Source organism: Rhamphochromis sp. 'chilingali' (genome assembly GCF_963969265.1).
Source record: "Rhamphochromis sp. 'chilingali' genome assembly, chromosome: 10".
Lineage (NCBI taxonomy): Eukaryota > Metazoa > Chordata > Actinopteri > Cichliformes > Cichlidae > Rhamphochromis > Rhamphochromis sp. 'chilingali'.
In genome coordinates, this window is record NC_137937.1 from 28,019,570 (window position 1) to 28,047,317 (window position 27,748).

Below are 27,748 nucleotides of genomic sequence, written 5' to 3' on the forward strand. Positions count from 1 at the left end.
AGTGCAGGAGTTATACGCGGAATAGGACTTATTTTAACAATGAAGCATTGTTTTGATCTCACTGAAGGGTATTATGCTGCATATTTTGCTGGAGTGTATGAAGCAACAAAACTTGTTTTTTTGAGGAATCCTCTGTGGCACATTTCTCTTTCTTCCCGTTGGGTGTGAGATGACCTGATATGAAAGCACTCCACCAGGGCACAGTGAACTCTGGATTAAACAGAAACTTTGATGAGACTGGATAAAGGCCTCATGTATATTGTGATAGATTATCATGCTGCTGCAGCTTTCAAGTCTGCGGATGTTTTTTTTGTTTTTTTTTTGTTTTCATAAAATGAAAGTTGGAACACAGCAAATGGTTTGTCTTGCAGATGAATATGAGCCTCTCTTATCTCCATCTGCTGTGATTCTGCAAACAGCAGCAGGAAATATTGAAGAGAAAGAAGGGCACCAACTTAAACTCCGAAATCTGAACAGAAACGCAGGATTTTCCAGAATGATTTATTGTGTAGCTTTTGTTTAGTGTTGGTTTTATTCATGTAAAGGAGTAAAAAGCACCGTATAAATGAATGTTACTTACTTTTACCTTTTGTTGTAGGAGGTATGATTTTCAGAAGAAAGAGCAAAGAAGCAACATTTTTATCCCTACTCTACCACTACACCAGCCTTTCAACTCGGCAGGCAAAGTGTCTGCTCCCATCAGTCTTCTCTTTCAGTCTGCGGGTTGGGAATCGCGGTCTTTTTAAAAATAGAGCATCATTGACCCATTTATCTGCAAACATCTCAAGAGGCAATTATTAAGTTTATTATTGAGGTTATCAGTCAGAAATGGACCTTTTCTTCATCTTAAGCCTCCGATGGTAAGGCAGGGGGAATTCTAAGATCTCCAAGTTGAAGCAAACAGGAAATGTGCTTCTAGTTTTTAGGAAACTTTAAAAGAAAAAGGAAGGACAACACAATCTTAAGTTTGCCTCTTTCATTTGGCCTCATTATTTCAGACCTTGCTAAGTGAATTAGGTGATGTTGTTTATGTGAAATCTGTAGCTTTGTTTTTCTCTTTCATTTTTGAAGCGTTGTTGCTTTGGGAGCTTTTTGTTTTTATCCGTCTTATTACCTCACTGTTTTTTATTCAGCCTTGTGCAGGAAGCGCTTTGATGAAGATAAGAAAAAAAGCTGCGCACTCACTTTGTTCAAATAAAGGTTACTAAATAATAAGCACTGTGGTTGCGATGCTACTAACGTATCTGTGTTTCTGCTCGTTATTTTCAATTCAGGTCCTCTTGGAGGAGTGGCAGAAGGGAGGCGTCTTCCTGGCTGTTAGTCCTTTGTTCCAGTTGTCAGAAAACAGGCAGAAACTGCACCGCTTCATCTCTCAGTACCTCTACAATTAATACATTTAACTGAGCAGCATGACTCAAGGCTTCAACGCGGCTTTGTTTTCTTGCAGAGTCTGACCTCATCCTCTGTTTGTATCAAGGGAGCCCGTGTTCAGTTAAAACAGATGCATGCTGAGCCAGGACGCTGGTGTCTTTATGTTAATTGCATTTTGATTTTTCAGTGATGAGACATTGATTTTAAGTTTATCTTTAGTAATAGCATTTGCATAAAGCCGCAGGAGAGGAGGATTATTAAGTCCCTGTAATCAGTTGTGAGGACTCGCTGTAGGATGACGCTCGTTGGTACAGTTTGCGCATCCACGCATGTTTATGTTGTAACGAAGGATGCATCAAGTTTTGTCTGTTCCGTGAGAAAATGTTTGTTTGGTTCTTTATACTCAAATAAAAGTTCCTGTGTCATCATGACTTGAACAAAAGCGCAAAAAGTTCACTGTGTACAAACGAAACCAACTACAGCTCGCCTCTGTCAGTGCGCCCCAGGGCACCTGTGGCTACAATGTAGCTTGCCATTGCCAGTGTGTGAATGTGTGTGTGAATGGGTGAATGACTGAATGTAGTGTAAAGCGCTTTGGGGTCCTTAGGGACTGAGTAAAGCGCTATACAAATGCAGGCCATTTACAGCCCTTTAAAGTAGTTTATTAGTTATTAGTTAGTCTCTTGCACACAGCCATGGTTCTGAGCTGCTCTCCTTCTGGACATAGATCATTCAGTGCTGAGTCAGACCTCTGGAGAGTCTGTATGTCTCACGTAGACCTTTTGACATTAAGATGCAGAGACAAATCGATGGCTTGCTTTAATGGGGACTTGGAGGCCTCTGTATTTTGGCGTTCACAGCTGACTGTTTGTACAGTCACATGCCAGTGCAGCTGTTTTTACTCCTTCAGCGAGCACAGACCACAGCCGCAGTGGTTGAGCTGCCATCGGCCGTGAGAATCTACTGCCCTCTAGTGTTGAGCTGAGGATACTGAGTCCTAAATAGTTGTGGAACTGGCCTGTAGCCGTGGCCCACTCGGAACAGAAATTAAATTAGAAGGTTTGCGTTTGAGTATCTGTTTAAGAGCAGCTACCGAGACTTAAAACAGAGGATTTGCATAATAAGAAATGTGAGTTTTGAGGACTGTTTTCCATGTGAGCTGCTCTCACGTGGAAAAAAGAAAATCATGAACACCTTTAAAAACAAACAAAAAACAGGATAGGGATTGATTGGCTGTGGCATTTTGAAGTCGCAATTCAGACGATGCAAAATACTTTTTTTCTGAGTTATTATAATTATTATACAGTTGCCAGTGGGGGTGAACTAATTTAGCATTTTTTCCATTAATTTCTGTGAATATGTAAGTCTGATTTCATATTCGAGGTGTTCCTTTAGTCTTCATAATAAAAAACTAGAAGAGTGCTGAAGATTCCCTCTGCACTGCGCATGAAGTGAGGCTGTGGATCCAGAATAATAGATGGATCTGGGTTAGTTTGTTTTCTCAAGAACTTCAAACAGTGTCTCCAAAATTTCCTTTAAAGGGTCCTTCCACAAACTCGTGGATCCAGATTAACTCCAAAGGTTTATCTTGGGCCAATCCCCGCCTTCAGTAAACACTTTCATGCAGATCTTTTCATAACTTGTTTAGTAATCCTCTTGGCAAACAGACAAACCAATCACGTAACATCCTTGGATGAGATGAAAATCTCCTCTGTGACTTGTGAAGATTGCCTGAGGCTGAGGTTTTTTTGTAGGGTATTTTGAGGTTAGCGAGACACTGAGCTGCAAAGCACTCCACTTTGCACCATATATGTTCAACAAAAAGCTAACTAATCTTAAACTGGAGCAGTTTACAAATTATAAGGGATACAGTGGTCGAAACGTAGCTGCCAGTTTGTGGATGTCAACATGTCACACTGCTGCAAATTGTAAACAAGTACACTGAATCCATCCTTGAAGCTCTGTCAGACATATTTAAAAGCTGCTACATGAGTCGAAACACAGATCGAAGTAAAAAAACCAAAAAACAAACAAAACACACAGTTGGAAGCAGCATTTTGTAATTTCATTAATTTCCACACATCTAGTAATCTGTTTTCCTTCTTTTATGGGAAAGATGATGTTCTTTCACTTCTGACTGAAGTCTTTGATCCTGAATATTAAATCATAATTAGAAATACTTTTTACGTCAGTGTCAAAATACTTTTTTATTTTCACATAAAAAGAAAAATCAGTAGGTTCACGGTTTCTTCTGCACAGCACGAGTGGGCGGCTGCTGACGGAGGGTATTTTTTACAGCTCGTGATCACTGAGGTTGAGTCACATAATTACTCTGTTTTGTGTAGTAAAAGAAAATAACACATTTTCTCTCCTCACAATTACTGAAGTATCATGAATAAAACATTCATCAGGGAGTTTTACATATCTCCTGATGGTTTTTTCACATTATGTAAAAGGGGGAAAAAAAACTATTTGAATAGTAATTCATTGTGAGGGTGATCAGAAGGTGCAGTTCAGCGGCTGATGTTCATTCATGGATTCTCTTCCCAGGGTTTACACCACTTTGTTGATTATAGAACCTAATTGTTCTATCTGGCACTCCACCACGTCCCCCTTCTGGAAGAAAAAAAAAATGTTTTAACACTTAATTAAAAAAAACACATTTCAAATCACTGCCTTATTATCTGTTAGTAATTAATGGGGGAAAGGACAATATAGTCCTTTTATGCCTCTTTTCAGCTACGTTTTTTAAATTCTTTGCCTTTACTAAAGTGGCTTTGCATTGATTCACAGTTTAATTTTTGTTTTCTGTTTTAGCTTCTTTCTCCAGGAAGAGCCTTGCAGCAATATAACAACCACAAAATGTCAATGAAATTAAGCGACTTGCAGCAACAACAGAAAAAATAAGTGTTAGCAATGCTAAGTAGACAGGTCCTGAGTTGGCTCAGCTTTGCTGGCCTCACATCCAAAACCACTGCTTCTCATATGAGGGAGTGGCATGTTCATTAGATGGTTACCTAGGCAACCAGAGCCTGGCCATTAGTGACCTACTGTCGTCTACAATCAATTTACTTATGTGTGACCTAAGGCTTTATTCTGATTGGCCGACCTTTGTAAACCAAAGGTTTGAACAGATGTGTGGAGATTCTGTGCTCACACGTGGAAAAGAAAGTCATCACAGGAGACTTTCTTTTCCACGTGACTGTAAGCGCCTGAGATGACAACATTAACCCTCTGAGATCTTAAATCATCATCAGTTTCAACCCTCAAATTTAACCTGAAGCCAAATTCTCAACTTAGGTACTCTGAAAGAGCCATTTTTTCTTTCTTCACCCCTCAGCTGTACGGCTCATGCTGTATTACCATCGCCCCACAGGATGAGCAGGTGTCGTGGACACGCATGTTTGTGAATGCGATGACTCGAGAACGAGGCGGCGTAGGAGTTTGAAATTGATACCGTAGTGTTTTATTAAATTATTCTCCCAAATCTTAGCAATAAGGGAACAAATAAAACAAGAGCACTCAGAGAGCACAACTGCCCCCAAAGGGCAAATGCTATACTACAACTTTGATGTTTTATTATGTTTTTATTACAAAATGATGATGTCAGCCTGTTATATTATCATTGTGACATCGTAGGATGTTATTGAAAAAATAAAGTGTGTTATACAGCTCCCTCTATGCCCTTTCACGTGATATGTTACTCATTATTTATGATTTCTTGAAAAATGTTTTCATGGTCAAATACTTATTCAACCTAGGTACTCATGACCCCCAAGGCCTGGTATATTGTTGTGAAGTTTGAAGACGACTCATAAAAAATTGTGGGTAACACAATTTTCTTTACAGATTTTCACATTTGGTCTGACGTCGACTTTTGTTTCCAAAACCTAGAGATAAGGTCTTGTTATCACTTCTGATTACTTGAGCCCTGCATATTACTTTGTTGCTGATGGTTGGTTGTGAGCGACCTTCCTAACCCTCTAATGCAGGAGTGTTGAACTACAGTCCTCGAGAGCCAGTGTCCTAAAACTTTTCTGTCTCTGCTGCAACACACCTGAATAAAATTAGTAAATTTTATTCAGGTGTGTTTACTCAAGCACATTTATATATATGTAAGTGTTTGGAAAAATGTACTTCAAAAAGTGCTTTTATTGCACCATGTTCATTCACTCAAGAGCTGCTGTAGCATGAATCAAATGGCTGAATTGCTGCTTCAGCATGCAATCAAGTTCAAGAGTCTTGCTAATGATCTACTAAATTTATTCAGGTGTTGCAGCAGGGATGCATGTAAAGGTTTCAGGACACTGGCCCTCGAGGACTGGAGTTGACACCTGTGCTCTAATTTAGTACCCTGTCAATCATCTGTATCCTGTACTTATTGGTGATCATTTCATGATTTCATGAACTGGGCTCAAAAGTTCTTGAATGTCACCGACTTTCTACAATCTCTGGTTTCAATATTCTGAGGGTTAACGAGCCTTCTTTGATACCATACAGAGATAAGAATAGAAGGGAAAAAGCAGTCTGATAGATATTACCTGTGCAAACACCAACCTCATTATTCAATACTTTTACCATGTTTGATAGAGGCATAAACCACATTGGTAACAAAACATGTCCAGACCAGCTGTACATGCTGCGAATTCACTTTTGTCAGACTATAAAATCACCTTGAGAAAGATGGGCGGCTTTCTAAATGCACCCACGCCTGGAGGAGTTCCTGTCAGAAACACATCGCCTGGAATCAATGTCACAAACCTATCAATAGGGGAAAAAGCACAGAGTGGAATATCAGAAGAATTACCATCACTTCAGCAAATTAGGATTTTCTTTCTCGTCGTCGCGCAGTATAATTTCAGTATTAATTTAGATTAAGCCGGAGCATGCGAAACAATATCTCCCACAGATTATTCCGCTGTCTGCACAGATCCTGTGAAAGGTGCTGTGGGCTGCCATTATTAAGAGAATAACACAGGCATTATCACCAGTAAGTTGAGCGAGAGTGGGAGAGGCGTTGTAGTCTTAAAATCTCAAATCAGATCAGAGAACGCTCCAGCTGGTCAGGGTGCCGGTTGGGGTGGATAAGTCTTAAATGAAGCGTGTAATTTTAGCTCAGAGTCGGCAACTTTTTGTGGCTTCATTTCTTAACTTCCTGGAATCTGAACTCTCAGCTTGAGTTACTCAAGCAGAAAAGAGTACTTTGTTATGTATATGAGTACATAAACACACAGTATCTGAACTTCTCATTTATGGAACTTACTTTGAGACCCAAGCGACAAGCGCTGCTGTCTTGAAGATGATCTGATCCGTGTTGCTGTCCTGGACCGTGTCTCCATTAACCAGGCAGCGGATGCTCAAGTTATGAGGATCTGAAGGAGAAATGACACATGAAGTAGTTTCCTACTTGTGACTTTAGGCCTAAAGATAGGAGACAAATTTGTAGGGAAATAATTTTATTATTTTAAAGAAGCTGGTGGAAAGTAGTCTAAACAAATTTATTAGACCACCCGTCATGAACACACTATTATTTTTTCAAGAGTACATCTGCATCGTGGATAACAACAGTTTTTATGTTTTAGCATTTAAATATCATTTCTGACCTGTAGCCGGGGGCACTGTCTTTTCAACAGTGCACTATAGGATACATGTGATCACTCAGAACTTTCTTCTGTGCAGTGATGTTTACACAGACTAAACTCATACATTCAAAATGCCCCCGACAGCATAACACAGCCACCTCCTCTCCCTGCAGGGGGGTCAAGCATCTAGGCTTTTCCTTTAAATTGTCACCCATCCGTAGAGGGTTTTAATTGCTCAGCTGCCTCTGTTTTACCTGCACGCAAATAACCAAAGTAAGAGGACAACGACACTTGTGGAGGGTAATTACTAATAATAAAAATTATGTAATTATCATTTTCAAACAGGCAGACAAGCACACTCTACCTTTAAAGAGCGATTTTCATTCTAACTAAACTTAGACTGACGTGGTCTTTGACAGTGACGGTGTTGAATCATTTTTCAAGTGTGTTGTATAAAAGAAAAGCCTCGTCTCTCTGAAGAGGACATGTCAGCACGGCTTAGTTTTGCAAAGTTGCATCTGAACAATAAACAAAAAACTTCTGAAACAATGTCCAGATGAGACAAAAGTGGAGACATCCGGCTGTAATGCACAGCACCATGTAAACCAGGGGTGGGCAACTCCAGGCCTCGAGGGCCGGTGTCCTGCAGGTTTTAGATCTCACCTTGGGTCAACACACCTGAATCACATGATTAGTTCGTTACCAGGCCTCTGGAGAACTTCAGGACATGTTGAGGAGCTAATTTAGCCATTTAAATCAGCTGTGTTGGTTCAAGGACACATCTAAAACCTGCAGGGACACCGGCCCTCGAGGCCTGGAGTTGCCCACCCCTGCTCTAAACTACGGTGATGGAGGGGTGATGATCTGGGCTTGTGGTCCATCCGGAGGCTATTTAAATGTCACCTTCCGTAGACGTGGGCACGCTGCTACCCTGCTCTGCTCCTGCACCATCTCCACACCACATCACAACGTTTGGTTATTTTGTTCTCCCCCGAAAAAAGTGAGAATGTCATCAGTTCTGATTGTTTGTCTGTTTGTTAGCAGTCTAGCATCCACAGTTCTCAAGAAATTATCTGTGAATGTAGCGCCAATGAGAGCTCGAGCTGATTTAACTTTGGTGAATTTTGGTCACACCAAATGTGAAAAATCTGTAAAAACTTCAATATTACAGCTTAGCTGTGATTCACACATACAACATCTGACATATACGGACTGCTTTACAGCACTGATGTGGATTTACATCTTTACTGTTGAGTTCAATAAATTTAGTCTTCATCCACGAGCCGTTTGTAACATTCACAAATGAAAGCCTGAATGGTAAATGGTCTGTATTTGTATAGCGCTTTACTAGTCCTCAAGGACCCCAAAGCGCTTTACACATCCAGTCATCCACCCATTCATTCACACACTGGTGATGGTAAGCTACATTGTAGCCACAGCCACCCTGGGGCGCACTGACCGAGGCGAGGCTGCTGAACACTGGCGCCACCGGGCCCTCTGACCACCACCAGTAGGCAACGGGTGAAGTGTCTTGCCCAAGGACACAACGACCGAGACTGTCCAAGCCGGGGCTCAAACCGGCAACCTTCCGATTACAAGATGAACTGCCAACTCTTGAGCCACGATCGGCCAGAACGAATGAACTGAAGCAACAATGTAGCGCTCATTAAAAAAAATAAAATAAAAAAAATCATACAGAACATAATGATGAAGATTTATTGCAGTTAAAGATGTTTTTTTACAAGCTACTGAATGTGTACCCAATGTTTCACAACTGCATGTAACAATAACCATTTATAGTATCTTACACGAGTTTTTTACTTGTCAGCTCAAATAATGGCCGTAACCCAAAAGCAAATATCAGCGATGATCGCCTGTTAAGCACAAAAATCATCGCGGGACATTTTTATGTGAACATCTCATCTTTGAAAATGGATATTATGATGTGATGCAGGAATATTCTAGTCTGCATATAGAAGTAAGAATTTCTTTGTTTTGTTATTAAACCGTTGGTAGCAGAAATTAAACCGTGGTGAATCGTAAACATGATGGCCCACATTTGACAAGAATGTTTTTAGCCTTTAGAAATCCTAATGGTTACCATTATCATCTGGTTGGGGCTTTCATGCTGCTCCCATCAGCTACAAAAACAACATTTCCTCACTGAATTGCAGCTTGTTAACTCGGTGAAGCTGCTGGCGTACGGAATCACAGATAATTGCATGAGTCACCAGATTGTCTTTAATTCCCCCTTTCAGCCTCACGCTTCCTGCTGCGGATGCTCGTTCTCTCACCTGTCACGGTGTCAGTGGTTACTAAGGCTGGGCCGAGAGGACAGAAGCTGTCAAATGTCTTTCCTAGAAGCCACTGCTTCCCGTTACGCTTCATCTGCCAGTCACGAGCGCTGACGTCATTGGCCACGGTGAACCCGGCCACGTAGGAGAGAGCGTCTTCCTCCTAATAGAAAGAGGAGTGGAAATCAAGTCAGAACAGCTGCTTCGCCAAGCGTGAAAGCACCGCGGCCTTCATTGATGCTGTGATGCTGACCTTGATGTGTTTTCCTCTTCGTCCTATCACAAAGGCCAACTCCACCTCCCAGTCCACCTCCTTCAATCGCACAAAAGGCCAAGATGATGTAAAAACGGCGTCAAGAAGCATCACATGTGTATTTTTTAGCATTAATAAATTAAAGTATACTAAAAACAGCTTGTTTGTTTTTTTTATGCAAGTGTTGTGCTGTTAAATTATTGTCCTGCTCACATCTATCAAAGAAAACAAAAGAATTAATTTGATTGGTTAAATTTTAATCAGGCACTAAATGTGAAATATGTCACAGGGCCTACTTTTAATGGCTAACGTAAGGAGTCCCCCAAATCTTTTCTATAATACTTTGGTATTTTCTTCACTCTAGTCTGGCTTGTCCAGACCAGATTCCTACTTTAAACAGTGACCTACTCAACCTTTAACCACTCATGTAAAAGTATTTTTCCATTAAAAGTAAATGTTAATGTGACAACTTTCAAGGGATTTGAAGTTCAAAGCTAGAGAGATGCACTTCTACACAATCCTATCCAATTCGCATACTCTGAGATCAGTATGTAGGCTGCTGATCAGCAGAAAAGGTCGCGTGCAGTTGACTTCAGTCTGTCTGCAGTGGTCAAAGTGTGTGAGCTGTGCAGACTTGGGCTAAACAGACACAGCTCAGGGTGCACTGACTCTTTGATAACATACATTATCAGCTCAATGCAGTCTCTTCATTAGTTCTGGTGTTTGAACTAAGGAACAACACAACCCATTTGAAAAATATGACAGAGATGACCTTTATTATCTGCACACCACACTGCCTTTAACGCAGATAACGTGGGTCTGTGTCGTCTGTAAGGCTACATTAGATGTGTTACTCCTTTGGGAGTAATTCTGGATAATAAGAGCGGAGATTTCAGGCTTGTTTGAAGTCAAGGCTGATAAAAGCTAGAGGTGATAGCTCTTGTGGTGGTTTTTGCTCAGAGATCTTCAACAATCATCTTACAAGAATTTTATTTATTTTTTGTCTTTTTCTAGATATAACTTTGACTTCTTTTGAGTTAGCATTGTTCTTCCTATTAAGGCCTCTGTCAGTCTTGCCCTCACCTGGCTCTCAGAGGGCAATATGATGTCATCGTACGGCCCTGTGATGGCGCTGGGAAACTTGTTGAAGATGATTGGTTCTTTGGGGATTGGAGCATTTTGTTCCAGGCAGTGGTCGCGGTAGTTCATACCCACACATACCACCTTCTCTGGACCTGTCACTGGAGACAGCAGCTGGATGTCTGCTCGGTCTACTACACACTTACCGGACGCCAAAGCTCTGAGGATGATGATGAGGAAGACTTGTTTTAGATGATGTGGAAAACAGAAGTTGAACAGATGACCAAGCTTGTTGACGTATGTGAGAAAGAAGATTGTGTTAACTGAAAATACTAAAATGATGATGATTTGAGATGAGTGTAATCAAATAAGCTGATGATTGAGTCATTTGAGTAGAAGGAGCATAAGGCAATAGTATGGCTGTATTAATTAATGGCTTAATGGAAGAGAGTTGTTGATACCTCTGTGCACACTCCAGGCCCTTGTCTCCCAGCTCCAGAAGCTCTCTCATTGTTGACGGCATCAAGGGGTCAAATGCCTTCAGATCCACCACACTGTGCCCCTCACCTTGCTCCACTCCCACCCTGATGCTTGCTTCTTCACCACGACGTCGAAACTGCACCAGACGCATCGCTGCACCGCTGAGTCCTCGCCTCTGCACGTCCACAGCTTGCCCCTGAGCGATTACACTCCTGAAGATGCAAAAGGAGCGAAGAGGAAGTCTCATCTGTTCGTGTGAGAAGAAGAGGAAGTGGAAACAGATAGTAGAGGTCATACCTGATCCTTCAACAAATGCACAGTCCAAAGACATGGATGGTAGTTTAACTGATTTTGTGTGAATAAACATGAATAATCGTTTTTCTCTATATGTTAGCCCTCTGGTAGATTGGTGACCTGTCCATGGTGTAGTGTGACTCTCACTGGGATAGGCTCCGACCCAACTGTAGCCTTGAATTGGATTAGAGAAATAAGATGGAGGACTATAGCTTCATTTTCCTGTTGTTAGCTGACAGGAGCGGCGCCTGGTGTGATATGCTGCTGCTGCTGCTGCTGCTGCTTCAGGTGTGCTGTGCACAGAAGTTCTTCAGTATACACCTTGGTTAATAAATGGTAAATGGACTTGTTCATGCTGCACAAGGCCGGGCGTCATGGACACCCAAGTTTGTGAATATGAAAACTTAAGAATGTGGTCGTTTTCTGAAAATCACCTAGGATTTTAACATTTATATTAAAGGTGCAGCTACTAGGAGGCTGTAGTGTAGCACTGGTGACCACTACCATTTTCTACTTTTCTTGAGCAGTGTGGGGATGAACAAAAAGTATTTGACCAGCATAATATAATCTGCAGTATGATCATTGCTTTAACCATGTAACAGATAGCTTTAAGATGGCCTTAAGATGTTATGCATACAGTTATTATGTTGACCTTGTATTTCAGGTGCAGTTATGACTATTTTATACACAATGCATATCTGTGCTTATTAAAGAGTTGGAGCTCGGTCAATTAATTGGGGGTTGGAAGCTTTGTTCGGCGCGATGTTCGGACAATCTATTGTGCAAGTGACTTGGAGCCATAGAAGGAATTGCAATACATGCTTACAAAACACTTATATATCAGATCATTTTATATTAAGGTTTTAGTAGAGGTTCTTGGTTAAAACATTTATTTAGTAGAAGACATACACATAGTCTCAGTGAGCTTCTGGTCTAGTGAAAGGTCAGAAGTGCAACAGGTGAATTGAGAAAGAGCATTTGAGGACGAGACACAGACAGTAGGTGAAGAGGTGACACAAAGAGCATGTGAGGTCAACATATACACACACATTAGTTAGATTTATTTAGAGGAGAGATTAGTTATGTCTCGACAAGAAAGAGGAACAATTCACTTTAAGATAAGAACGGAAAGTACCAGCCATGAAAATAGAAGATGATCTTCTGGGTGAAAAGTCATTGTGGTGTTGATCTGATCTATGTATAAAATGTACCGGTGACGCATGAAGGGGCGTCAGTAAACAAACCCTGATGTTATAAAATAATTGTTTGTGCTTTAGTAAGTCGGAGATCACTTGCTGTCGGCGTACAGAGTGTTCTTCCCGCACGTGTGTATTCATTAAAATCATTGTTTGACCAAGACCTTCTGGACCAAGGGTGGTTTGTACTCTCCCTCCTCAATTGTGAACCTTAACAGCAGTCAGTCAGCATGTCTCATTCTCACACACACACACACACACACACACACACACACACACACACACACTCACTCTTTTAAATGTAAGTGACTTCTATCTAACATTCACACACACATTTACACTCCAATTAAGACTGACACTAAGCTTTAGTCTGAGATATCGAAATCCACCGACAGTAGACCACCTGAGCCACAGCTGAACAATGACTGGATATTTGATTTAAAGAAAATAAGGCATTTTCCCCCAGAGACCTGCCTAATATGACTGGATTGTTTCCCCCTCTATTTCTGACCATTCTATGTAAACTATAGCGCTAGCTGTGTGGGAAATCCTAGTATATCATCAGTTTCCGTTTATAATGCAGTGCAACGATTCTGTCATGCACTACTTTTCTAATATTCTCCAGATTCTGACTTTTAATGCCTCAGTCTAAACTCCTTAAACTCTTAAAACTTGCGTGAACCCTAACTTTTCTGAGAACCGGCTGCCATAATGGAGCAAGTGCAAATTAAGTTCGCTAATCTGCACAAAATAATAACACGTAATTATCTCCCGCTGTCGCATTGTAATAGAGCTGCAAGTTGTAACCACGGTGGAAAAAGCAGCTTCTCTGTGCAGCTTCTGTCCCTAGAAACGGTACCTGCAGCCTGGGATGATTTGCTTATCTCGGAATTTTTTTTAAATCATTTTTAACTCTTATTTTATACTAAAACACTTACAGAACAACCGTGACACCTACTGCTTCCACTTCGACCTTTGCACTGCCTTCAGTCAATACTCACCTCCGCAGTTTTTGCAGCTCTGCACAGAAAACACTACTTTTAGCTACTTCCGGTTAGCGTTTGTAGTCCGTCAGCTCAGTCTCGTCCAAAGCGAGATAAATCACTCAGCCAGCGACGGAGTGCAGCCACGATTATCATTTATATCATTGCTAGTTGTAATTAATATATATGTGTGATGTAATCATCTAAATTGAGCTTTTGGCTTTTTAATGAATCGGAAGTAGAAACTACAAATCCCTGCTGTGTCCTTATTGTGTCTTGAAGTACAGTAGGAAATTTGGCGGCCTGGCTAACTTAAATTTAGACATTTTCTACAACAAAACACGAAATAAATTTACAGCACATAATTTTGCTGCTTAACCACACACTGAAACCAGCCGTTTAGTGTCAAAGCTGCCTTTATTAGCCGACCCAAAAAGCACTTTACGGCTAAGCTTGTCTTTATCTTGCAGCTACGGAAGTCCCTGAAGGCAGCGTGAGTGGATCATGTGACCAATTCCTAACCGGTGTAGGAAGGATCATTTAGGCTTTTCATCCTGAAGGTAGCAGAGCAAGACGACAGAAAATGTGCACCAGGTAGTATTTACGTTTTATTTAAAATTCAAAACGGCTAATTTAACGGTTTTCTGACGTGCAGCTTTCTGCCGCATGCGCAGAATCGGATCCAATTTCAACATGTTTTGTATTTTAACCCACAAATAGCAGGCTGTGAAAATAAGATATATTTTACTGTAATATAAACTTAATGCAATAAGTCAGAGTGGTAATATAGCAAAAAGGAGGCCATATTAATCCACGTGTCTCACATAAACGCGTAGTTTTAAGTAGTCGTAAGTAGTAGTAATGATATTGCTGTGAGTGTGATTACTTGTTTAAGCACGTGTTTAACTGGCTTTGCACACAGCTGCGTGATATTGAATTTATTGTTTTACGTGTTATTTATTTAGTTAAAATGTGGATAAATCCGAACCTACCATCCTGCTTGCAGATATTTATTCATATCTAGTTTTCACTTTCGGTTACTTCTTCTAAGCGTCATATGATGCCAGAAGTATCTGACTCATGTGAAATGAGTCAGTCTCGTGAGCATTTTATTCCCTGTAAAGCGCAGGTTATTTGGTCTGGAGACAGTCATTTTAGCTCAAGCAACAAGATTTCTGGCTTCAAGTTGCATGGACAACCAAAGTCTAAACGTGTTTACCGCCACAGGAAATGTATTGTGTGACACTCCTTAGCAGCTGTAGACAACACAGAACCTTGGCCCACTTTTTTTTAATCAGTAGCCTGCATTATAAAAGACTGATTGTGCAACTCTGTCTTCTGAGATATCGTGTTAGGCTCTGCTGACATTGCAGTTTCTCTCTCCAGCGTCCAGCCCATCCAATGGACGAGCGACCTCAGGAACCAGAAGTAAGTATCAGGGCCCCACTTCCTCTTTGACTGTCAGTTTTTATTCTTTTGATTTTCTTAAAAGACCGTTTGTTTCTTCTTTCTAGTTTTGATGGGATTGTTTTAGTGACCCAGAGCCATGAATCCCTGCCCTCTGAACTTGAGTCCCTGAAAGCCCCACTGCAGGACTACAGTGCTGTAAGAGTCCGACTCTCTTCTTTCGACTATATATTTGCTTGCAGTTGTGCAAAAGATGGGCATAGAAGCTGGATTAAAACAATAGGGTTAAACAAATAAGACCACATTAAAATAAACTTGAGGAGAAGTTAAAATAAGGAGAAAAAAGGTACGTGTCAGTATATTTTCATGTTTTATGTCCTTGGAGAATTGTTACAAACTTAATGAAAAAGAAAGCAAGTCATGGCTGGCTGATCTCATCGGGCAGGGCATTCCAAATCTGATGGAAAAACACTTTCACATTTAAACCTTGTCTGAAACTTTCTATAAGGGTGTCACCAAAGCAAATAAAGGGCCAAATGAAATTAAATCATCTTAAATTGAACCAAGTGATTGGTAATCACAAGATCCACAAACCAAACAATAATCTCAATTTAAGCTACATTATATTAGATTTAAACAATCACTTTATTAAATCAGCACAGTTTTAGCAGATATTCGTCATTATATCTTGTCATTCCTGCTACATTAGTGTGAAAAAGCATCACACAGTCTGTTATGTTACTGTGACAGTAAGAAGTTAAGGAAGTGTGATGGATGTGAGCAGCTGCATTGAAGGACCTGAAATTGCCTGCCCTCTAAACCTCAGTGTGACAGTGACGTCCTGCAGTCATGGTGCTACTACTGCCCTCTACTGATGCATTGTGCTTTGTGGTGATTCTAGGTGGACAGCGGTCTGGGGGAGGAGGTGGTGGTCATCAAGGTCCCTGGCCTTCCTGGTAACCGCTTGGTGTTTGCCTCCACCGGCCCCGTAAACCGCGACTACGATGACATCAGGCGCTTCAGTGATGCAGCAGTCAACGGGATCCAGCGGTCAGTTGAAGGCAGCTGACTTTTTTCTTCTCCTTCTTTGACTTGAATTGCTGGTTTACTTCCATGTTTCTTACCTCATGTGGTGTCTGTTTGCCCTTTCAGTGCCTTAAAAGCTGGCATGCAGCGCCCCCTGCTGGTGTGCCCTCCACACGCAGACTACAAGAACAACACCTTGGTGGCTGCGCTCGGAGCCCTTCATGCACTCTACATGGTGAGAAAATATCTTGATTGATGGTTTACCGTTTGCCAGTAATGACAGGTTTAGTGTATAAGTGCTATCATCCATGTATGGAAATCGAAAGGTGTGTGAGGTGGACACAAGCAGCTGCAGACACTACACACAGTCACTCTAGAGACGCTGTCCGCAATCATAATGATGCTGTGGCCAAGTTTAGAAATTGTATTCAGATAGTTTCCCTGTATGGAGCCATTAATTAAAAACAAGAAAACGTATCTGTGTGCAAAAAGGACACTCATTCACCCTCTTTGTGCCCAAAAGCCTCTTGAAGTGAGAGAGAGCAACGTGAAAAAAAATGACCACAAGGTGTGTGTTCTGGGACTGTGGGCAGCGGAAGAGGCTCGGGGAACAAAGCTGGTGGAGCTGGCTAATGCTCTGGAGAATGGGAGGTGAGTCAGATACTTGAACTCATTGTCTGCACACGTTTCCTAAGCTGACCACATTTGGCCCCCTCAGACTGGCGTACCGTGACATCGGTGGATCAGACCCTGAACGTATGGCTGCTCCTCGTGTGGCTGATTACGTCCAGGAACTCTTTAAAGACAGCCCTGTGAAGGTAAGAACGAGTATTATTACATCTATATTCTGCTTTTGTTTTTTAAGAAAAATTCAGAATTTGGAATTTTTGTTGATTTTCAGTCTACAACTTTTTTTTTTTTTTTTTTAAATTTATCTTTGGTTCTTCTGTGACAGTTTAATCCACGTTTTCTCACCTCAAACCTCTGCGTTTGTTCACCGTCAGGTTGAAGTGGTGAGCGACCTGAAGACTCTGGAGAAAGAGTATCCGTGCCTGGCTGCGGTCAACCGCTGTGCCAACAGTAAGATGCCACTGACCCACAAAGCTGTTAAGATGGGTTTTTTTTTTAAAGCTATCAAACTGATTTAATGTTTTCTTCTTTTACAGGTGTACCCCGTCACCAGGCCCGAGTCGTCAAACTGCAGTACTGCGGAGAGGGGCCGATCGAAAAGACGCTCATGTTGGTGGGAAAGGTGAGACTACACTCTTACGTGTCTGCCCTTGAACCAATTAAATCGCTTTATTTAAATATTATTCATATAACACCAGATCATTACAATAGTCAGCCCAATGTACTTCATATTATGAAGTTGAGACCCTACAAGATGATATTAAACCCAAAATGAAAACCCCCTCAAATATCATATAGTCATATAAAATATGAATGTTACACCATTTAACCTCAGAGCCCATGGCATTGACTAACTTCATGCCCACAATGAGCAGATATAAGCTTGTGATCAAAAGTGTATTTATCCAGATTAAAATGTCTCTCTTACGGCATGTTCAGAGTTTAGCACCAGCTAAAACAGAGAGCTAGTTTCTTCAGTGTTACACAGATTTGCTGAACACTTAACTGCTTAAATTGGCTGTGAGTTGCCAGGTTGTGTTGACAGATGGGCTAGAACTGTATGTAGGGTGTAGATTGTTTACTACATTACATATCCAATCTGGTAAACACCATAGAGGCGCAGATGCATATATTATTGATTCGTAACAGTGTTTGATTATTATGGGAGTTAACAGGAAGAATGGCATGCAGGAAGGTGTCAGGTAGGAAATCAGAAAGAAGTGGCGGGTATTCGTTTGTACTTAGTCAGCAAATGTGCCTCTGATGTGGCGTTTCCAGGGTATCACCTACGACACCGGTGGAGCAGACATCAAGGCTGGTGGCGTCATGGCCGGGATGCACAGGGACAAGTGTGGAGCTGCTGCTGTCGCTGGCTTCTTCCAGGTGAATAATCGCCTCTTTGCACCTGAACAATAAATACTTGGAATAAATATTCATCACTTGTGACTCGGCTATAAATCAGCTCTGCACGCTGCTGAGTCACCGTTAATAAAAACCTTATTAGATGCACAGAGGTGAATATTTCGCCTCCCTGCAGTCTTCAGAGGGCCGCTATACATACTGAGATTTGATACATTTTAAATGGGGGAGTGAAACTTTTGAAACTCCTCTTGCACTTCAGATCGTAGCCCAGCTGAAGCCACAGCACCTGAAGGTTGTTGGCGTGATGGCCATGGTGAGGAACAGCGTGGGTGCAGGTCAGTGGGCTTCCATTTGTTTTTCCACAATATTTCTGTGGAGTCTCGTCAGCTGACATTTTTTGATTTTACTCAGATTGCTACGTGGCGGATGAGCTGGTGGTTTCCCGTGCGGGTCGTAGGGTGAGAGTGGGAAACACTGATGCCGAGGGTCGTATGGTGATGGTCGACCTGCTCTGCGAGATGAAGGAGAAGGTCGGAAAGCTCGGGAGACATCTTTAGCTGTTAGTTTTCAGTTGCATTCCTTCCCAGCGTGACCTTACCTCTGCTCTCCACACAGGCAGTAAATGAAGTTTCTCCGCAGCTGTTTACTATCGCCACTCTGACTGGTCACGCCATCAGAGCCATGGGACCCAACTACTCTGTGAGTACTGCTGAAACTCAGACAATATCTTCAAGAGCTGTGTTTTTATTCAAGAGCATGTTTAACAGTTGAAATGAACCATTTATGTAAAGCCTCAAGCAGTTATAGCTGCTCTCTCTTTAAAACAAATTTCTTTTGATTGAGTGCTCCTTGCAAACAGAAGGTTTGAACAGCAGGCTAATGGGACTTCTGTGCTCACGGCCAGAACAGCGTGCCTGAGCTGAACATACGGAGGACATCTGCTCTCACTGACTTGTAGCCTAAAGTTAAAAAAATAAATAAATAATAAAACAGATTGTTTAGAGTAATCTGAAGATGGAGCTTTTGGCTTACAGGGTTTCTTATGCATACACTAACTACTTTGGCAATGTTTAAAATGAGCATGCACTATTGTAACTAATTTTTTTTATCAATACAAAATAAAAAACAGTCTGAACACATTCCTCAAACCCAACCCACCCTACCCCTAGAAAACCAGATCAAGGATATGAATATAGTCAGACATTAACATATTTACTCAATCGTGTATAAAAATATGTTGTCATGTTGTCATTCTGTCACATGCATTCAGTACACCAATACTGCTCTGTGTTAGTAATGACAGCTTCCATGCTTATACTATACAAATTATATAAATGGTTGCCAGGTAACATAAAATGTGTTGTATCTGATCTAATTTAATTCAATTCAGATTTATTTATACAGTGCCAAATCACAAAAGCAGTCGCCTCAAGATGCTTTATATTACGAGGTAAAGACCTACAGTAATAAGAGAGGAAAACAACCCTCTGTGAGGAAGCACTTGACAACAAATCCTTCCATGGAGAGAGAGTGAGCCTTCTAGCCAACAGAGATAAGAAGGCAGTCACGTTCACTTAGAGAGATATCTAATGGGGCCACCCCAAACGGTGAAATCAATGGAGATGGATGTGCTGTTTGTCCACATTTTAGAAAACAAGCCAAAACATACAACAGTGGTCAGGATCCTCCGCATCAGTCACACGATGATCAGCAGACCAATGACCACTATGTACAAGTTTAAACTGGACTACAGTTTGCCCAGTTGGGTCTGAGGTAGATTCTCCCAAATCAGTTTCCCAGTTTGTTTTTAAGATCTTCTAAACTAGTCAGGTGATGCGTATTGAGAAAAGCATGGATTTTACTCATAATCTCTTTGTAATCAAGTTGGCATTTAGAAATCTGACCTAAATTTGTTGTTGTGGTACATAAACAGTAACAGTCTGAATTCTGAGCTAAATGAAACAAAGAATCTGTGACCCCTCCTTTATGATAGGAAAAAAAAAAATAAGAGCAGTGTTTTAATCATCATTGTTGTACTAAGTTAAGTTTGGAACTTTTTGATTTAGATCATCATGGATAACGGACCAGCCCATCGCAGCGGGAACGCTGCTCAGTGGCAGAAAGGTGAGAAATATTTACAATTATAGATCTACTTACCTAAAGCTTCTCCAGCTCTTTCAGCTGGAGCTGAATCATTTTGTTAACAGTTGAGTTAGTTCACCTGTTTTGCCAGGTGTACAAACCAAAACAGCCAAGACAACTTCACTGACAGAGGAAACGCCGAATAACCAGTCCTTTAGTTATTTTAACTGTACAGATGATGCTTTGAATTACTCTGTTCTGCTCATTTCAATTACAGCTAAAACCATTATTCAATGAATGGACTCCTTGATTGCTGCATATTTACTCAGATACTTTGGTTAATTGGATTTCAATATGTTTTAAAAAATGAATTATGTTTGCATCGAACTCAGTTAAGACATAACTTTAGTGCAGACTACAGATTTATGGGACCTGATTTAGGGTCTAATTAATTAGAAAAATCTTCCCAGATCTTTACACAGACTGTCTAAAACAGGGCAGCCTTTCAAAGCTTATTTATATATAAATTGAATCATGTGACCTCTTTAGAATCTATGTTTTCAACAGCTTTTAACTTTTTTTTTTTTCGGTGTAACTATTATTGGAGCAAATTATAATGATATTGTCAGTGAGACCACTCCTGTTGGCCTAGCACGTTTTTGTAGTTTAGGCTTTCATAAAATTGCAGTACTACCGTTTTCCCAGCAGATGCTGCTATTGTAAGAATTGCAAATACTTGAAAAGAAGTAAAAGCACATTGCTTCATAAACCTCTTTCCACCAGTGCAGGGTCCTATCTTGTTCCTGTTTCATGCATTCAGTCCACACCACTATAAACCTGCTGATCTCATAGCTGGAACCACTGATGTTAGCTGAGGGGCAGCTGCAAGATACCACTGATAATGTCTGCTGTGACTTTCATTCTGTGAATTGACCCTACCTTCTCCTATACTAGCACAATGTTGCCTTCAGTTGGCAGAACGCTGCCTTTGATTTACACTAATACATGGCCTTCTCCCTTGCAGCCGGAGAGGTGCTGGGCGATTTGTTTGAGGTGTCTACTATCAGGCGCGAGGACTATGAGTTCCACAAGGGCCAGTCTGAGTACGAGGACATCCTGCAGTGCAACAACCTGCCGTCCTCTGCTACACCTCGAGGACATCAGACACCTGCAGCTTTCCTCATCATGGCTTCAGGACTTGACAAGGTGCTTGCTGATTTTATTCATCTGCTATTCATGTGAAATGTGTGCATTCGTGTGGAATGACCTGTGTTACCTTGTGCGTGCCCACCACAGCACGGCGTGGATTCTGAAGCCCCTCTGCCGTACTCCCACATTGACATCGCCGGGTCCAGCGGTCCTTTCCCAGGTGTACCAACAGGAGCCCCAATCGTCACCATGGCAACCAACTACATACTCTCTGATCTCTAAACAGAGAAATTTAGTCTCTGCACTTAAACCCTGCACAAATTTCTTCCCATCCAATTACAAAAGAAACACCTGCTACAGCACCTAAAAAATTAAAAATAATCTGTCCTGTTTGACATGAATTAATACCTCAGACTGCTTTTCTGTAAGACTGTTTGCTGCTTCATATCCGAATCAAGTGTCAAACCAGCCTGTCAAGTGGCCTGAATCAGTACATTCTCAGGGGTTAAATGGCCGTGCAAACGTAACATCCTTTTCTATGTGTGCCTGTATGTATGCACCAGACTTTAGATGTGATTTGTGTAATTTGTGACACCATGTGCTTGTCAAACCAAGTACTTCATCAATAAAAAGGTTTTTGAGGTCTTTGTGTTCTCTCAACGTAACTTGTTTTCTTACAAGGAGGAAGCCCCATTTTTATTGCCTTTGGACCAAGTTTAAAATAAAAAAGGAAGTGATGGATTTTTATTTTTATTTTTTTTTTTAAACTGGAAAATCCTAACTGATGTTCAAAATTGTTGCACTTGTAGTAAACCTATTTTTAAAAAGACTAGATACATTTAGCTAACTATTAAGCTTTGTAAAATTTTGAATAGTTAGGTGATAGCTACAGTTAATTTACACATTTAGCATGCAAAACAGTCATATTACAGTGGTCATTTTATATGACAAATACATTTTGTTGTTTATATAGAACAAGTACTTTGGATGTGAAGATTAGCTCCCACTTTGATTTAAATTCAATACTTTGTCACTGAAAAGAAGTCTAACTACAGATTGAATCTGACTGATACCATAATATAAGAAAAAGAAGTTAAATCACAACAGTGTGTCTCAGTTTTGTTTTGTAGTAAAATAAATTGCAGCTGCTACACTTTGGACTTACATTTTAAGAAATAAATGTACTGCTCATTGCCCAGATTGTCCTGTATGTATAAAACAAAGTTGTTTTTTTTCTTTAGATGAACAAGAACTTCCATCCATCCATTCACTTCCGCTTATCCTTTTCAGGGTCGCGGGGGGGCTGGAGCCTATCCCAGCTGTCATAGGGCGAGAGGCGGGGTACACCCTGGACAGGTCGCCAGTCTGTCGGTTGTTCAGTCTGACGTCACTAGCCGTATCTGGGTCTAAACTCTGCTGCAGGTCCATATATCAAATGATCACTGTGGCATTACTGAGAGTTGAAAAACTGTCTAAAGTCTTTCATCTTTAATAAAATGATCAGCGTTCTGCTCTACCAGGTGTAACAATTGAGTTTAGCATCCAGGCATCCATGAAAACGGAATTTATGACATTTAACGGGGTTAGAAGTTAGCAGGGAGTTAGCTCGCTAGCTTCTATCTAAATACAATATAGCATGTCCTGACTGCGGGGTTTTGGAAACAAATTAAAACGTACAGCTCTGCTATCACTTCCAGCATAAATGAAGACAGAAAACTAAACAGCAGTGATGTTTGTAGGGTTACTGAAGTTGGGCTAGCTGGTATATAATGATGTGCTATGTGACCGCTAGCGACACAGCTATGTTAGCATAATATAAACAAGCTAACTTTTTTTCCACTCGATAAAAGTTAACGTGAGTGTTCTCGGTGGTCAGAAACAAATGTAATCGCATGGCAGGATGCTGTAAAAGGACCAAACTTCAGCCGGGAGAACAACTGAGATAATCCATCCACAATACGAGGTTAGTCGTTCATATACTGCTGCATGGGCTGAGCTGTAGTTACATCCTAAGGTTTTAAAAACTGAGCTTAAATAAATGATTAGTGGTAATAAAAGCTGAGGGAGGTCAACAGGGATCACTGACTGTTTTAGGAGCTTTTTGAGATCAAATAGAAGAAAATACATAACATTAAACATGTTAACAACACAAAAGCCATATTACTACTTTAGACCCGGAAGTAGGATTCGTCGCGTCATCACTGAACAACCGGGACAGACAACCATTCACACCTAGTGGCAATTTGGATTATCCAATTAACCTATCCCCACAAGCTGCATGTCTTTGGACGGTGGGAGGAAGCCGGAGTACCCGGAGGGAACAAGAACTTTTATGGTATTTATTCATGTATTTCTTAATTACTTTGGTGTTGTATGAATGGCTATGGGAAAGGTCTTTATCGGTACTAAAAGCCTGTAAAACGTCTGAAAAAAATTCCAAAACGTGATGCCCACATTTTCCAAAATTGTCCAGTGGGCCAGATTTGAGTTTTTGCTAGGTCGATTCTGGCCCCCGTGCCCTATGTTTGACACCCCTGCTGTACAGTGTTGTATAATATTCTGTATAATTTGTCCAGGTTACAAAATTGTCCTCTCCAACATGGCTGAAATAATCGCCCACTCTTTTAAGCGGTTGTGGCGTCGACAAGGAAACGGAAATGACGCAATCGCGCCCCCGAATCATTAAAACTGGCTGTTAGCGCGCGCTTCCAGCTTAAACTCCTCTGTACCGTGAAAGTGGTAATCACGTGCCGTGTCTGTGCTCGCCAGCAATACAAAACCTGAGCTCTCAGAGAAGCCTTTCTCATCTTTTCATCTGCGCAGACATAAAACTCCACAGCAACCATGTTCGAGGCTCGCCTGGTCCAGGGCTCCATCCTGAAGAAGGTGCTGGAGGCTCTGAAGGATCTGATCACAGAAGCCTGCTGGGACGTCAGCTCGTCCGGCATCTCCCTGCAGAGCATGGACTCCTCTCACGTCTCACTGGTGCAGCTCACTCTGCGGCACGATGGCTTCGACTCGTACCGCTGCGATAGGAACCTCGCCATGGGAGTCAACCTGAGCAGGTGGAGCACATATACCAAACATAAAAAATAGAGCTTATAGGTAGAAAATGCTGTCTTAACACCGTTTGATGCCAGCCCGTTGCTGGTTCTTGATGGGGCTTAGCTAAGAGGAGTTTCTGCTGACTAATGTCCCCAGGTTGACAGGTTGAGTTGTCAAAGTTTATCGAGTCTAATAACACGAAAAAAAATGGCTGCTTGGTTTGTGACGCGGTCACTATTTTTGAGTCTCACGATCGCTTTTAGCCCCTTTTAAGCGCACTTTATTACATCTTAATGCAGCTTCTGATGCTGACAAAGAACAAGGCCATCTTGGCGGAGTTGCCCGGGCATGTCTGCCTCCTGAACTTAGTTAACTCTTTAGTGACCGCTCTGAAATGGCGCGCTTTGTATATTAGATGTTGTTAAGGGGGCAAAAACATTTTAAAGTTTAAATTACGATTGGAGCAGTTTGAGAGAGTTCCGCTGCTTTGTGATTGCGCGGTGACAGCGTTTTAGCGCCAAACTGTGCGCCGGGATAGTTGGCGGGAATTGTTGTTGAACCCGGGAAATACCACTTCCGTTCCTACGTCACTGCCTGTTTAGTTGTTTACAACGCTTTTTAATCGGCAAATTAGACTGTTAGTAATATTTATTTTAAACTGTTTTATTGTTTAGCCTGTTGTCGCTGCAGGTCCTTCTTTTAAAAAGAGAACAGACTGAATGATATTTTTATTTAACTACTCACTACTTGTTGAAATTTTCAATTATATTTTGCGGAAAGGATATGATTTATTGTGTGAATGACGTGGTTATATTAGTTATTTATTTAGTTTTGTTGTATTTTATAATGCAGCGAGACTAAAGTTTACTGATTTATTTTTTTTACCTCTCTTATCCAGTATGTCAAAAATCTTGAAGTGTGCCGGAAATGAGGACATCATCACCCTCAGAGCAGAAGACAATGCAGACACGCTCGCCCTCGTCTTTGAGACTCTCAGTAAGTTTGAATTCTATGTTTATTCAGTAACATCAGTCTGACTGGTGGTGTCACGGTGGTGTATTTACCGCTTCTCTTCAATCTTGCAGACCAGGAGAAGGTGTCAGATTATGAGATGAAACTGATGGACCTGGATGTGGAGCAGCTTGGTATTCCGGTAAGTCAGCTGTTACATCCTCAATTTGTATACGGCAGGGTTTTCCTCACACGGTTGCTAACCTTTCCATGTCTGTCGGTCCCTCCAGGAGCAGGAGTACAGCTGTGTGGTGAAGATGCCCTCCGGGGAGTTCGCTCGCATCTGCCGTGACCTTTCACAGATCGGCGACGCCGTCATGATCTCCTGCGCCAAGGATGGAGTCAAGTTCTCCGCCTCAGGCGAGCTGGGCACAGGAAACATCAAGCTGTCCCAGACCAGCAATGTGGACAAAGAGGACGAGGCTGTGAGTATGAGAGCTCAGCATGTTTTGGCAGACATGGGCAAGACAATTGCATAAAATTTACATGTGAAATAATTAAAATGTGATGGTTTAAATATGCATTTTGTGCTCCGTTTTAACTGGCTCCTGGTGTAATGTGCTATTACTGCCAGAAGGTGGCAGTAATGCACTCACAAGCTGTTCAACAGTAAAAACGCAATAAAATAAAAAGAGAGAAATACTGACCTATGACTGGATCAGTTTAAGTTTCTACCAAGAAGTGACTTTTGCTGTTTGTACAGAGTACAGGTGGAGGTTGAAAGCTCTGCAGATGTTTCAGTGTCATGAATTCATGACTGTTTATTTAAAGGCATCAATTAGTTACCAGCAGATTTAAGACCAACTTTTTTTTTTTTTTTAATTTAAATAAATCAAGTATTCTTAAATATTTGTTGCCATCTTAATGCTGAGACAGCAATTAAGGCCTTTACTTTAGAGCTTCTTATTTACTCTATGAGCTGGTGATCTGAGTGAGTGTGGCAGCACCTGTTAAGTTCTTGGCTCTTCCCTTCCTGTGTTTAGGTTACGATTGAGATGAATGAACCCGTCCAGCTGATCTTTGCCCTCAACTACCTGAACTTCTTCACCAAGGCCACGCCACTCTCCAAGACCGTCACTCTCAGCATGTCCGCTGATATCCCCCTGGGTACGTGCATCTGCTCTTCCCTCAAATGACTGCAGGATTCTTCGTTTGGTGTGTCGTGGCCTAGACTTGACTGTTTGTTTTGTTTTTCTCCCTACAGTGGTGGAGTACAAGATTGCTGACATGGGGCACATCAAATACTACCTGGCACCGAAGATTGATGAGGAGGCTTCTTAAGGTGTTTCTAACAGACCAAAAAGGGAGAATAGAGAAAAGCGAGACGACTGCGACTTGTCCCGAGTGATTGAAGCACTGAAGTGATCTCATGGCGGTCGATCACTCTGCCCCGAGGTTTCTGATCTGCTGTCCGCGGTGGAAGGTCGGCCTTTTATAAGCAGCCAGCTGTCAGCTGTATGAATGGTGCCATCTGCGTGATGCAGTGAAGCCTCAGAGCACCCGGCTCTGGTCCAGACATCCCCAGTGTAAATGTCAGCACTTGCTCAATCTAAATTAGAGTCGCTCTCTATTTTTGCCCGTTTTTGGGAAAGCAGATTTAAAATGTCATATTTCCTTTTCGTTTTTCCTCCCTTTTTTTCTTTTGTAGATAACACATTTGTAAATACTTCCTGTGGTTCAGCACTGTCAGTCAAACGCAATGTTTTTGTATTCATGGATTCATTCCCAAATAAATAATTGAGGTTGTTTAAAAATAATTTTGTCTCGTTTTTCTGGACATGTGTGAATATTCTTTCTGTATTTATCACACTCCTTGCAGATCTCTAAGCTGTTATGCTCATTTGCACCAAGGTACAGACCTACACAGCTTTTTAAAAAAGTTTTTATCTTTTATGTTGAGCACATTGAGTTTAGGTGTAATCAAATGTAGGATCTAACACTGACACTAGCTGTAAAATGAAATGTTTCTTTTTTGCACCATCTGCAAACCACAGCGACGTGAAATTACGGCTCAAGAAAGGAATCAAATCTAAAAAAAAAATCAAAGTTTTTGTGATTTGGAAACAAATAAACAAAAATCCTCTAAGTATTGTCATTCCTGTCTGTTGACTTGTTATAAATAGTTCTGTTTTTTTGAGAAACAGGTCATGTTCTCTATTTAAAAACAGGGTTTTGCTAAGAGTTAATAAGAATGAAAGCGATCCATCTGGCCTGTTCATCATCAGAATCATTAAGAAAAAAGTAAATAATGTCCTGTTTTTTGGGGGGGGTTTCTCTCACATTCACAAGCTAAGAAATGTAAATCAGTTCTGTCACTGCACAGTTTTTATCAGTTGTAAAAGAAAAGACCCAAGTTTGCATTTAAGGTTATAAAACTTGATCAGCAAACTCTTGTTATTTTTCCTAAAAACCTCCCCAAATCGTATTGATTCAATCTTCATTGAGTCAACATGACGCAGTAATCAGAAATGGCCACTAGGTGATGCTCTTCTGCTACTTCTGA

At 41.2% G+C, this 27,748-nt stretch overlaps 4 protein-coding genes across 14 annotated transcripts in view; 3 read left to right on the forward strand and 1 right to left on the reverse strand.

Annotated features, from left to right (window-relative positions):
* Nucleotides 1–3,252, forward strand: part of gpat2 (glycerol-3-phosphate acyltransferase 2, mitochondrial) — a 190,590-nt gene extending 187,338 nt beyond the window's left edge. For all 10 annotated transcript variants that reach the window (XM_080893742.1, XM_080893739.1, XM_080893746.1 and 7 more), the window contains one exon: nt 1,275–3,252. In XM_080893742.1, coding sequence (XP_080749868.1) covers nt 1,275–1,391 — 117 coding nt within the window. In that variant the 3' untranslated portion in view covers nt 1,392–3,252. The remainder of the gene's footprint in view (nt 1–1,274) is intronic.
* A 301-nt stretch (nt 3,253–3,553) lies between these two features.
* fahd2a (fumarylacetoacetate hydrolase domain containing 2A) lies at nt 3,554–13,773 on the reverse strand. 2 transcript variants are annotated; one of them, XM_080893750.1, is made up of 8 exons: nt 13,489–13,773; nt 11,042–11,307; nt 10,584–10,800; nt 9,501–9,560; nt 9,248–9,410; nt 6,635–6,743; nt 6,045–6,132; nt 3,554–3,987 (listed from the first exon to the last, which is right to left on the reverse strand). In XM_080893750.1, exons 2-8 carry the CDS (start codon nt 11,305–11,307, stop codon nt 3,925–3,927), a joined length of 966 nt encoding a protein of 321 aa, XP_080749876.1. In that variant the 5' UTR covers nt 13,489–13,773; the 3' UTR covers nt 3,554–3,924. The 2 variants fall into 2 exon arrangements, with proteins under 2 accessions (XP_080749876.1, XP_080749877.1); XM_080893751.1 differs by having other exon boundaries at nt 3,555–3,987; nt 13,552–13,773.
* Nucleotides 13,774–14,013: 240 nt separating this feature from the next.
* LOC308403952 (putative aminopeptidase W07G4.4) lies at nt 14,014–21,834 on the forward strand. Its single transcript, XM_080893749.1, has 16 exons — nt 14,014–14,127; nt 14,920–14,961; nt 15,048–15,138; nt 15,842–15,990; nt 16,093–16,201; nt 16,490–16,617; nt 16,685–16,784; nt 16,971–17,046; nt 17,133–17,218; nt 17,875–17,979; nt 18,218–18,293; nt 18,370–18,488; nt 18,574–18,657; nt 20,025–20,082; nt 21,065–21,246; nt 21,337–21,834. Exons 1-16 carry the CDS (start codon nt 14,117–14,119, stop codon nt 21,469–21,471), a joined length of 1,551 nt encoding a protein of 516 aa, XP_080749875.1. The 5' UTR covers nt 14,014–14,116; the 3' UTR covers nt 21,472–21,834.
* Nucleotides 21,835–23,888: 2,054 nt separating this feature from the next.
* On the forward strand, nt 23,889–27,002 carry pcna (proliferating cell nuclear antigen). Its single transcript, XM_080893752.1, has 6 exons — nt 23,889–24,254; nt 25,133–25,230; nt 25,320–25,387; nt 25,476–25,670; nt 26,229–26,352; nt 26,450–27,002. Exons 1-6 carry the CDS (start codon nt 24,034–24,036, stop codon nt 26,524–26,526), a joined length of 783 nt encoding a protein of 260 aa, XP_080749878.1. The 5' UTR covers nt 23,889–24,033; the 3' UTR covers nt 26,527–27,002.
* Nucleotides 27,003–27,748: the final 746 nt, after the last annotated feature.